This window comes from Heteronotia binoei, chromosome 17, assembly GCF_032191835.1.
Source record: "Heteronotia binoei isolate CCM8104 ecotype False Entrance Well chromosome 17, APGP_CSIRO_Hbin_v1, whole genome shotgun sequence".
NCBI lineage: Eukaryota > Metazoa > Chordata > Lepidosauria > Squamata > Gekkonidae > Heteronotia > Heteronotia binoei.
In genome coordinates, this window is record NC_083239.1 from 55312941 (window position 1) to 55325179 (window position 12239).

Consider the following 12239-nt stretch of genomic DNA (forward strand, 5'->3'; position numbering starts at 1 on the left):
TCCCCCACAACAGACACCCTGTGAGGTAGAAGAAGATATTGGATTTATATCCCGCCCTCCACTCTGAAGAGTCTCAGCGCGGCTCACAATCTCCTTTCCCTTCCTCCCCCACAACAGACACCTTGTGAGGTAGAAGAAGATATTGGATTTATATCCCGCCCTCCACTCCGAAGAGTCTCAGCGCGGCTCACAATCTCCTTTCCCTTCCTCCCCCACAACAGACACCTTGTGAGGTAGATAAAGATATTGGATTTATATCCCGCCCTCCACTCCGAAGAGTCTCAGAGCGGCTCACAATCTCCTTTACCTTCCTCCCCCACAACAGACACCCTGTGAGGTAGATGAAGATATTGGATTTATATCCCGCCCTCCACTCCGAAGAGTCTCAGAGCGGCTCACAATCTCCTTTCGCTTCCTCCCCCACAACAGACACCCTGTGAGGTAGAAGAAGATATTGGATTTATATCCCGCCCTCCACTCCGAAGAGTCTCAGAGCGGCTCACAATCTCCTTTACCTTCTTCCCCCACAACAGACACCCTGTGAGGCAAGTAGGGCTGAGAGAGCTCTCACAGCAGCTGCCCTTTCAAGGACAGAGTCTCAGAGCAGCCTACAATCTCCTTTCCCTTCCTCCCCCACAACAGGCACCCTGTGATGCAGGTGGGACTGAGAGCTCTTCCAGAAGCTGCCCTTTCAAGGACAGAGTCTCAGAGTGGTCTAAAATCTCCTTTATCTTCTCCCCCCCACAACAGACACCCTGTGAGGTGGGTGGGGCTGGAGAGGGCTCTCACAGCAGCTGCCCTTTCAAGGACAACCTCTGCCAGAGCTCTGGCTGACCCAAGGCCATTCCAGCAGCTGCAAGTGGAGGAGTGGGGAATCAAACCCGGTTCTCCCACATAAGAGAGCTCTGGCTGACCCAAGGCCATTCCAGCAGGTGCAAGTGGAGGAGTGGGGAATCAAACCCGGTTCTCCCAGATAAGAGTCCACACTTAACCACTACACCAAACTGATTCTCTTTCTAGCCCCTGAAAGTTGCAGACCCTTGAGGCAAGGATGCCCTCATCCCAGATATGACGGGATTGGGCCAAAGTCCCCGGAAAAGCCCTCTAGCCACGCCCAGAAGCACTCCTCTCATTATCCCCGAATCCCACCATGGAATATCCGTGTATGGAGCTCCTGCCCTCAAGACCACCCTTGTCATTTGGAGGGAGGGAAAAAGCAGCGACCAGCCGAAGGAACCATGTTTTTGGATGCCTTTCAAGGCAACTGAGTGGTGAACAGGAAAAGCTGACCCACAGGAGTTGGAGGCGGGGGGGGGGGGCACCGTCTCCCAAGCCTCGTTAAAAACGAACGGTGCGCGCCTGGTGGTTTTAAGAGGGCCTTGCATAAGAGACCTGCTGGCCAGCTTGCAGGACAAGTTAATTAGTGGAGAGGAGTGTGCGTGTGTGGCAGCGGGAGAGGGAGGAAGGGGGGGCTGCGTTTTCCACCTCTGGCTCCAGATTTTCTCAGGCCAGCCCTGCCTGGATGGCTGAGAAGATTCCGTGCCTGGTAAGAGGCCCTCCCGGCCAAAGCCAAACCAAACCATGCAGCTGAGCAGGGAAGGTGGCCAGTGGTCTCCGCGTTACATTACTGGCTGTGGGATGAGGAGCGCACCTGTCCGTTGGGGGTGGGAGGGGGGGACGAGGCCCCAGCAAGTCTTGTCCTCTTGTGACCTCCTTTAGACCCCGCCTTTCTCCTCTGTGGCACAGAGTGGTAAAGCAGCAGTGCTGCAGTACTGTGGTCTGAACTCTCTGCTCACGACCTGAGTTCGATCCCAGCGGAAGCTGGTTCAGGTAGCCGGCTCCAGGTTGACTCAGCCTTCCATCCTTCCAAGGTCGGTCAAATGAGTCCCCAGCTTGCTGGGGGGAAAGTGGAGATGACTGGGGAAGGCAATGGCAAACCACCCCATAAAAAGTCTGCCGTGAAAACATTGTGAAAGCAACGCCACCCCAGAGCCGGAAATGACTGGTGCTTGCACAGGGGACCCTTCCTTTCCTTCTCCTTTGTGGGGACCCAAAGCGGCTAACGTCCTCCTCCTGTCCTTCAAACCCCAGGGAGAGAGGTTAAGCTGAGCAGAAAGGCTGGTGCTTATACCCCATTTTTCTCTACCAGCAGGAGTCTCGAAATGGTTTACAATCACCTCACCTTCCTCTTCCCACCAGGCACTCTGTGAGGCAGGTGGGGCTGGGAGAGTCCTGAGAGAACCGTGACTGGCCCAGCACGGGGAAGAGCGGGGATTCGAACCCCGGTCTCCAGATTAGGGTTTGCTCCTCTTAACCGTTTAACCACAATGGTGTGGCTGGCCCAAGGTCACCCAGTAAGCTTCCGTGGCAGAGTGGGGATTCGAACCTGGGTCTCTAACCGCTAGGCCACACTGGCTCTCTCTTTGCCAAGCTTCTGCTGGATGAGCCAGTTACACAACCCATTCCTCACCCAGCCCTCTTCCTCTGCTCTTTGCTCCTCTCGGCCTGAAGGGAGAGCAGAGAAGGGAGCCGCCTGATCTCAGCTTCCTGGACTCCCCACAGTGCCCTCTGGCCATCCCACCTCCGACCCCAGAAGCCCCGCCCCCGCGCTGTCTGGAAGCACCAGCATGCTTCATTAGACCTAGGGTTGCCAATCCCCAGGTGGGGGCAGGGGATCCCCCAGTTTGGAGCCCCCCCCCCCCGCTTCAGGGTCATCAGAAAGCGGGGGGGGGGGGGGTTGGAGGAAAATGTCTGCTGGGCACTCCATTATTCCCTATGGAGACAGATTCCAATAGGGTATAATGGAGATTGATCTGCGGGTATGTGGGGCTGGGGGGTGGGTGGGTTTGAGGTAGAGGCACCAAATTTTCAGCATAGCATCCGATGCCTCTCCTCAAAACACCCTCCAAGTGTCAAAAGAATTAGACCAGGGGGTCCAATTCTATGAGCCTCCAAAGAAGGTGCCCCTATCCTTCATTATTTCCAGGGGAAGGAAGGCATTTAAAAGGTGTGCGGTCCCTTTCAGTGTGATGGCCAGAACTCCCTTCGGAGTTATGCTTGTCACAACCTTGCTCCTGGCCTCACCCCCAAAGTCTCCTGGCCCCACCCCCAAAGTCTCCTGGCCCCACCCCCAAAATCCACAGCTATTTCTTGAATTGGACTTGCCAACCCTACTTAGGCCTCCTTTTCCTCTGTGAAGCGCCCCAAAACTGCTCCCCCACCCCCTGCCAGGTGCACCCCACAGCACCTCTGAGCCCTTCTCCTCCAGGGTGGAAGTCAGGCTGAACGCTGGTTCTGCCCCGCCACATCTCCCTGCGGTCTCTCCCCGGCCCCGTTGACTGCTTCAGCCTGCTCTCCCTCCCTCCCTCTCCCCTCCCACCAAGTTTCTCACTGCAATTACGCCTCATTTCGGCAGTCGTGATGCAGGTTCCCTCTCCGAGGGCAACCAGGGCATGTTGCTTAACCCGCTGGCATTCCCCTCTCTCCTGGCAACGGCCAGGTTCAGAAGCATCCGAGAAGTTTCCATTAGCTCCCCCTCCGCCGCTTCATGGAGGGGTCTTCAGTGTTCAGAGGTGGCTGGCCACTGACTGCCTGCTCCCAGCCAAATACTAGCCTTGATCGGCCCTGCTTGGCTCCTGAGATCTGACCAGATCAGCCATCTGGGTCAAGGCAGAGATCCACCAGAACATCTCCGAGAACTTCACCTCCCGGAGAATGGTTCCGGACCCAGAATGGTGGCAGAAGCAAATAATTTTCTAGGTTTCTCTCAAAGAGTTTTCTCTGAGAGCCAGTGTGGGATAGTGGTTAAGAATGCCGGACCAGTATCCGGGAGACCCAGATTCAGATCCCTGCTTGTGCTATGGAACCTTATTAGGTGGCCTTGGCCCAGTCATGCACTCTCAGCCTAACCTACCTCCCAGGGTTGTTGTGAGGATAAAATGGCGGAGAGGAGAAGGAGGGAAGCTGCTGTGAGTCCCCGTTAGGGGACAACGGCAGGGCATAAATGAAACTATAGTTTGGAAGATACAGGAGGGCTGCTGTATTTTCACTTCCTTGAACAATCATCACAGCATGTTCTAGTACAGGGGTCCTCAAACTACGGCCCGCGGGCCAGATGCGGCCCGCCGGGTTATGGCAAAATCAGACCGGAAGTGACGTTCGACCTAAACTCGCGTTAGCAACGCACACTTCCGGCACTGGGCTGAGGCGGCGGAGACAGAGTGTGAGGTGATACCGAGGTGAGGTGAGTTCCCAGGCCGGGGTGTGTGGTATGGGGAAGGGAGAGAGATGCAGAAGACGGAGAAGTGACGGCCCGCGGCCTTGTACAGTAACGGCAGTCCGGCCCTCCAACAGTCTGAGGGACAGTGAACTGGCCTCCTATTTAAAAAGTTTGAAGACCCCTGCTCTAGTAGAATCAGAATCATAGAGTGGGAAGGGACCTCTGGTGTCATCTAGTCCAACCCCCTGCACAATGCAGGAAACCCACAAACACCTTCCCCTAAATTCACAGGATCTTCATCGCTGTCAGATGGCCATCTAGCCTCTGTTTCAAAACCTCCAAGGAAGGAGAGCCCACCACCTCCCGAGAAAGCCTGTTCCACCGAGGAATCGTCCTAATGGTCAGGAAGTTCTTCCTAATGTTGAGCCAGAAACTCTTAATTTCAACCCATTGGTTCAGGTCCTACCTTCTGGGACCACAGAAAACAATTCCACCCCACCCTCTATAGGACAGCCCTTCAAATACTTGAGGATGGTGATCCTATCATCTCTCAGCTGCCTCCTCTCCAGGCTAAACATGCCCAGCTCCTTCAGCCTTTCCTCATAGGACTTGGTCTCCAGACCCCTCCCCATCTTCGTCATATAGTACACTCTGGTTCCAGCACCTTGGGGACTGTATACACATTCCCGTATTTTTCGAAATTAAATTCTCCGGAACTCAGTCAGGATTTTTCCTGACCCCTCTGTTCCCTTTCCCAGTGCCCTCAAAATGCCTTCACAAAGACAACATCCAAGTGCACTGACAGATTCTTTTCCCTCTGCTGTTTGCAAGGCCATTTACTCACTGCCAGAAAGAGCTTTGTTGAGCGAGAGAGAGAAAGGACACCCTGGGGAGAAGAGGACTGAAGCTGGGGACCCATCTTTATTATTACAGATGGCACTGACCCTGAGTTGCTAACTTGAGGGTGACAACGACGATAATATTGGATTTATACCCCACCTTCCACTCTGAAACTCAGAATCTCAGAGTGGCTTAGTGGCTGCTGATGCTTCCAGTGGCCTGTTTGGGACTGGGGGGGGGCACTGCCACTTCTTGCCCCAGCCTGGGCCCGCTTTGCTCCGTGCCCTTTAGAACCTGGCAGGAGAGTTCTGGAGAATCGTGTTCTGGGGGGAGGGGGGTCCCTATGACCTTCAGCTCCAGCCAAAAGGATTAAGGCCCTAGAAAGGTCAGCGTTAATTTTTCAGGAGCTGTTCTGTGCAGACTTTCAACATGCCCAGCGCTTTCAGAGGCCAATTAATGAAGGAGCTAACGCTTGCAGAGTTAAGCCAGAGAAAAATTCCTGAAAAGAGAGACAGGCAGATGCTGGGGCTCAGGTCTGGGTGAAGGCAACGACTTCTGCCCTGAAGAAGAAGGAGATATTGGATTTATATCCCGCCCTCCACTCCGAAGAGTCTCAGAGCAGCTCACAATCTCCTTTCCCTTCCTCCCCCACAACAGACACCCTGTGAGGTAGATGAAGATATTGGATTTATATCCCGCCCTCCACTCCGAAGAGTCTCAGAGCGGCTCACAATCTCCTTTATCTTCCTCCCCCACAACAGACACCCTGTGAGGTAGATGAAGATATTGGATTTATATCCCGCCCTCCACTCCGAAGAGTCTCAGAGCGGCTCACAATCTCCTTCCCCTTCCTCCCCCACAACAGACACCCTGTGAGGTAGATGAAGATATTGGATTTATATCCCGCCCTCCACTCCGAAGAGTCTCAGAGCGGCTCACAATCTCCTTTCCCTTCCTCCCCCACAACAGACACCCTGTGAGGTAGATGAAGATATTGGATTTATATCCCGCCCTCCACTCCGAAGAGTCTCAGAGCGGCTCACAATCTCCTTTCCCTTCCTCCCCCACAACAGACACCCTGTGAGGTAGATGAAGATATTGGATTTATATCCCGCCCTCCACTCGGGAGTCTCAGAGTGGCTCACCATCTCCTTTACCTTCCTCCCCCACAACAGACACCCTGTGAGGTGGGTGGGGCTGGAGAGGGCTCTCACAGCAACTGCCCTTTCAAGGACAACCTCTGCCAGAGCTATGGCTGACCCAAGGCCATTCCAGCAGCTGCAAGTGGAGGAGTGGGGAATCAAACCCAGTTCTCCCAGATAAGAGTCCGCACATTTAACCACTACACCAAACTGGCCCTGGACATCCTTCCATCGAATCCCAGACCTCGGTGCATATTTAAAGACTTATCTAGGAAAGTGTTTGCGGACTATTTATACAGAATGTGCACGGAGTGGATTGGGAGCAGATTCTGCTGGGGGGGATGGGGACTGTGTCACCAGGCCAGGCCTCCTGCTCCCACCTTCCCATGATCAGAAATGGGGAGATATGATCGAGCTACGTTGGAATCTTTTTTGTTCACTCTTAAGTACAGGCAAGACTGGAATATGCACAGGTAGAAGACGAATCAGCCCACAAAGTTTTTCCCAGACTGCAGCTCATGCCCATGGGTGAAACATTCTATGCACACACATACAAAAAAGGCTACGCTTAACCCCTTTCCCTGACTCGAGTGTTCTGTGTGCAGGATGAGCTTTTTCTCCCAGTATGCACATCTGCCTTGCCCTGATGGTGCTTGGGGGGGCAAAGTGGAAGGGCTCCTAGCCCCACTGGTGGACCTCCTGATGGCACTTGGTTTTTTAGCCACTGTGTGACACCGAATGTTGGGCCGGATGGGCCATTGGCCTGATCTAACATGGCTTCTCATGTTCCCATGTCTAGGACAGTGATGCCCTGTATTCTTGGTGCTTTTTTTGGGGGGGGGGGCGCAGTGGGAGGGCTTCTAGTGTCCTGGCCCCACTGATGGACCTCCTGATGGCGCTTGGTTTTTTGGCCACTGTGTGACACAGAGTGTTGGACTGGAGAGGCCATTGGCCTGATCCAGCATGGCTTCTCTAATGTTCTTATGTCTGAGGCAGTGATGCTCTGTATTCTTGGTGCTTGGGAGGTGCACAGTAGAAGGGCTTCTAGCCCCACTGGTGGACCTCCTAATGGCACTTGGTTTTTTGGCCATTGTGTGACACAGAGTGTTGGACTGGATGGGCCACTGGCCTGATCCAACATGGCTTCTCTTATGTTCTTCTGTGACACAGTGTGTTGGACTGGATGGGCCACTGGCCTGATCCAACAGGGCTTCTCTTATGTTCTTATGTGACGCAGAGTGTTGGACTGGATGGGCCACTGGCCTGATCCAACAGGGCTTCTCTTATGTTCTTATGTCTGAGGCAGTGATGCTCTGTATTCTTGGTGCTTGGGAGGTGCACAGTAGAAGGGCTTCTAGCCCCACTGGTGGACCTCCTAATGGCACTTGGTTTTTTGGCCACTGTGTGACACAGAATGTTGGACTGGATGGGCCACTGGCCTGATCCAACAGGGCTTCTCTTATGTTCTTCTGTGACATAGAGAGTTGGACTGGATGGGCCACTGGCCTGATCCAACAGGGCTTCCCTTATGTTCTTAATGGGCCTAAGCATCTGTTTCATTATCTTGACAAGTGGTGGTGGAAGGGGCAGGGAGACAAGAAGGCAGAGGAGGTTGTGAAGCACCCCACCCAACACACACACACATGCACACACCTCTGCCACCACCTTCCCCTAATCCACAGCATCTGGGGACTGTAGCTATGCTAACCTTGTTAGATTTGAGGACAATTGAGGGAGAGAGCAGGGTGAGCCGGAAACAGCTTTGTCCAACGGAGCAGCTGTGATCCGTGGCCGGCGTGCCTGCAGAGGGCTCAAGCTGTCCAGAAGGTGATGGCCTGCATACTAAGACTTGCCTCACGCTGGCTCTTGTACTCTTAAGGACATCAGAAGAGCTTTGCTGGGTCAGACCAGTGGCCCATCTAGTCCAGCTTCCCATCTCACACAGGGGCCAACCATTTCCTCCAAAGGGCTGACAGCAGACCAGAGAGGCTGAGGCCTTCATGAGAACATCAGAAGAGCCCTGCTGGATCAGACCAGGGAGGGTTCATCTAGTCCAGCCTCCTGTTTCACACAGTGGCCTATCAGTTCCCCTGGAGGGCCAACAGCCAATGGCCCATCCAGTCCAACACTCTTCCAGGTGCCATCAGGAGGCAGAGAGGCCGAGGCCTTCCCGAGAAGATCAGAAAAGGCCTGCTGGATCAGACCAGGGAGGGTCCAACTTCCTATCTCACACAGGGGCCAGTGAGTTCCTTTAGAGGGCCAAAGACAGGGCATTGAGGCTGGGGCCTTCTCCTGACGTTGCCTCCTGGCTCCGGGATCCAGAGGCTGACTCTTGTTCTCCTGTCCAAACATTCAGCCCCAGTTCAGGCCTTCCAGCTCTCTCCTGCTGTCTTAGATTCCTTGGCATCCTCTTTTCTACAAACAAATGGGAGTTGTGACAGGGCAGTCCTGGATTCTGCATGGAAAGTGCCAGTCAGCCTTGTCCTGAATTGTTCACTCTGCATTTGCTAACTGTGAGGAGGGGGCAAGAGTGCTGCCTGAAAACCTGCAGGGTTTTCAAGCAAGGGACGTTCAGAGGTGGTTGGCCAGTGCTGCCTCCTGAAGCGTCTTTCTCAGTGGTCTCTCATCTGAGCACTATCCAGAGGCCAGCCCTGCGTAGCTTCTGAGATCAGTTGCGATCATAAGAACATCAGAGGAGACATGCTGGATCGGGCTAGTGGCCCATCCAGTCCAACACTCTGCCAGGTGCCATCAGGAGGTCCATCAGTGGGGCCAGGACACTAGAAGCCCTCCCACTGTTAAGAACATAAGAGAAGCCATGTTGGATCAGGCCAATGGCCCATCCAGTCCAACACTCTGTGTCACACAGTGGCCAAAAACCCAGGTGCCATCAGGAGGTCCATCAGTGGGGCCAGAACACTAGAAGCCCTCCCACTGTGCCCCCCAAGCACCAAGAATACAGAGCATCACTGCCCCAGACAGAGAGTTCCAACAATACTCTGTGGCTAATAGCCACTGATGGACGTCTGCTCCATATGCTTATCCAATCCCCTCTTGAAGCTGCCTATGCTTGCAGCCGCCACCACCTCCTGTGGCAGTGAATTCCACCTGTTAATCACCCTTTGGGTGAAGAAGTACCTCCTTTTATCCGTTCTAACCCGACTGCTCATTGAATGTCCACAAGTTCTCGTATTGTGAGAAAGGGAGAGAAGTCCTTCTTCCTCTACCTTCTCCATCCCAGGCATCATCTTGTCAACCTGGTCGGGCTGGCCTGGGCCATCCAGGGCAGGGGAAGTCCTTCTCTTAGGACCAGCTTAATGACAGAGGACAGCGTGCAAGCTTTCAGGTCCTCCAGAGCGATTTTTCCTGCTGGGTCTTACAAAAAGGAAAAAAAACACGCATTCGGGAGGGGAATTTGCCTCAGGATACACGATGTGAAGTCCTGTTCGTGTCTGCAGAGAAGCAAGGCTGGTTCAGACGGTGCTGGTCACTCCCACCACTCAGGGATGCAGCTCCCCGGGGGTCATCCGAGATCCGGCCACTTCCTGCCCCCTGCAGTACAAGAACAGCCAGGCATTGGGAGGGGGGGTGCAGTTCAGGCAGGGCACAAGCTACTGTACCTTCTCATGATTTTAAAAAATCTGCCTTATCCTCCTTTCCCAGACTCGAGAGAGCCCTCCAAGTCCGACTGCGCTAACTGGAGGATCCGGAGCCCCCGGGGGAGGTGCCGCCTAGGCGTGGCCTATGGAGGGCCTGCTGCCCATCGTCTCTAGGGACTTCCTTGCGGGGGCCTGTGCGGTCCTGTGGACGTACCACTTCCAGCCTCACACGCTCCTGCTCTGACTCCCACCCTCCCCCTCGCCGTCCCGCCCGCGGCACCAGCCTCCCCGCCTCGAGGATGTGCAACGCGTCCCTGCTGAGCTGCCACGTCGACTCCAAGGTCGACCACCTCTTCCCGCCCACGCTCTACATCATCGTCATCGCCATCGGCCTCCCCACCAACTGCATGGCGCTCTGGGCGGCCTACCTGCAGGTGCGGCAGAAGAACGAGCTGGGCGTCTACCTGATGAACCTCTCCATCGCGGACCTGCTGTACATCGGCACCCTGCCCCTCTGGATCGACTACTTCTTCCACTACGACAACTGGATCCACGGCCAGGAGTCCTGCAAGCTCTTCGGCTTCATCTTCTACACCAACATCTACATCAGCGTCGCCTTCCTCTGCTGCATCTCCGTGGACCGCTACCTGGCCGTGGCGCACCCGCTGCGCTTTGCCAAGTTCCGGCGGGTCAAGACGGCCGTGGCCGTCAGCGTGGTGGTGTGGGCCATCGAGATCGGGGCCAACTCGGCGCCGCTCTTCCACAACGAACTCTTCCACGACCTCTACAACCACACCTTCTGCTTTGAGAAGTACCCCATGGAGGAGTGGGTGGCATGGTTGAACCTCTACCGGGTCTTCATCGGCTTCCTCTTCCCCTGGGTGCTGATGCTCTTCTCCTACCAGGGGATCCTGCGTGCCGTGCGGGGCAACATCTCCACGGAGAAGGAGGAGAAGGCCAAGATCAAGCGGCTCTCGCTCAGCCTGATCGCCATCCTCCTGGTCTGCTTTGGGCCCTACCACCTCATCCTGCTGTCTCGCAGCACCGTCTACCTGAGCAAACCGTGCGACTGCAGCTTCGAGGAGAAGGTGTTCGTTGCCTACCACACCTCGCTGGCCTTCACCAGCTTGAACTGCGTGGCTGACCCCATCCTCTACTGCTTTGCCAACGAGGGGGCCCGCAACGACGTGGCTAAGGCCTTGTCCACCATGGTGCGCTTCCTCACCAGCTCCAAGCCCCAGGAGATGGCCAACGCCTCGCTCACCCTCGACACCCCTCTCTCCTCCAAGAAGAGCTACTTCTGCCGGCAGCCCCTGGCCCTGCCTCTGCCCCCCTCCCAGGTTGCGGAGGGGACGCGGGAGGAGGAGCTCCAAATGAAGATAGTGACTTTTAACCACTGAACTTCCCACCAGCCCCCTGGCGCTCGACAGTGAGAGTAGAGGGCACAGCACCTTGCTGGCAACCTGCCAGGGCAGACAGCCTGTACATACAGTATTGGGAAAATAAAATATTGTTATTATTGTTATAACGACTCGGAAACTCCTGGGCGTTAGCGACGAATCACACGGGCTACGTGGACGTGCGCTTCTCCTCGGCTGCCCCCCACAGGACGAGGCTTCTCCACCTCTGTTTATTTAAAACAGTTTTATGACCCCTTTCCTCCCCATTGGGGGCCACAAGGCAGCAAGCGTAAGGAACGTTCCAACATTTAACTCACTGAAAATATAGCTAGCCTAGAACTATGCCATTCCATTTAAAAACACCTTAAGAAACAACACGGGAAGGAGGACCGTTAATTGCTACTTGGGGTATGCCAGATTACGCCAAAAAAAGAACATTCTGCACATGCTGGTGAAAGTAGGGTTGCCAATCCCCAGGTGAGGGCAGGGGATCCCCCGGTTTGGAGGCCCTCCCCCCGCTTCAGGGTAGTCAGAAAGCGGGGGGAGGGGAGGGAAATGTCTGCTGGGAACTCTGTTATTCCCTATGGAGATTTATTCCCATAGAAAATAATGGAGAATTGATCTGCGGGTATCTGGGGCTCTGAGGGGGCGGGCTGAGGTAGAGGCACCACATTTTCAGTATAGCATCTTGTGCCTCTCCCCAAAACACTCCCCAAGTTTCAACAAGATTGGACCAGGGGGTCCAATTCTACGAGCCCCAAAAGAAGGTGCCCCTATCCATTATTTCCTATGGAAGGAAGGGATTGAAAAGGTGTGCAGTCCCTTTAAATGTGATGGCCAGAACTCCCTTTGGAGTTCAATTATGCTTGTCACAGCCTTGATCTCGGCTCCACCCCTAACATCTTCTGGCTCCACCCCCAAAGTCTCCTTGCTCCACCCCCAAAGTCCCCAGATATTTCTGGAAGTGGACTTGGCAGCCCGAGGTGAAAGACAGCAATAGAGGGAGACAGACAAACCTCTCCAGAGAGGGGGTGCCAAA

At 54.8% G+C, this 12239-nt stretch overlaps 1 protein-coding gene across 1 annotated transcript in view; it reads left to right on the forward strand.

The window, feature by feature from the left end:
- Nucleotides 1-11323, forward strand: part of GPR4 (G protein-coupled receptor 4) — a 36083-nt gene extending 24760 nt beyond the window's left edge. Inside the window, exon 2 of the mRNA XM_060258230.1 lies at nucleotides 9865-11323. Within this exon, the coding sequence (XP_060114213.1) occupies nucleotides 10100-11200 (1101 nt within the window). The 5' untranslated portion in view covers nucleotides 9865-10099 and the 3' untranslated portion in view covers nucleotides 11201-11323. The remainder of the gene's footprint in view (nucleotides 1-9864) is intronic.
- The last annotated feature ends 916 nt before the right edge of the window (nucleotides 11324-12239 follow it).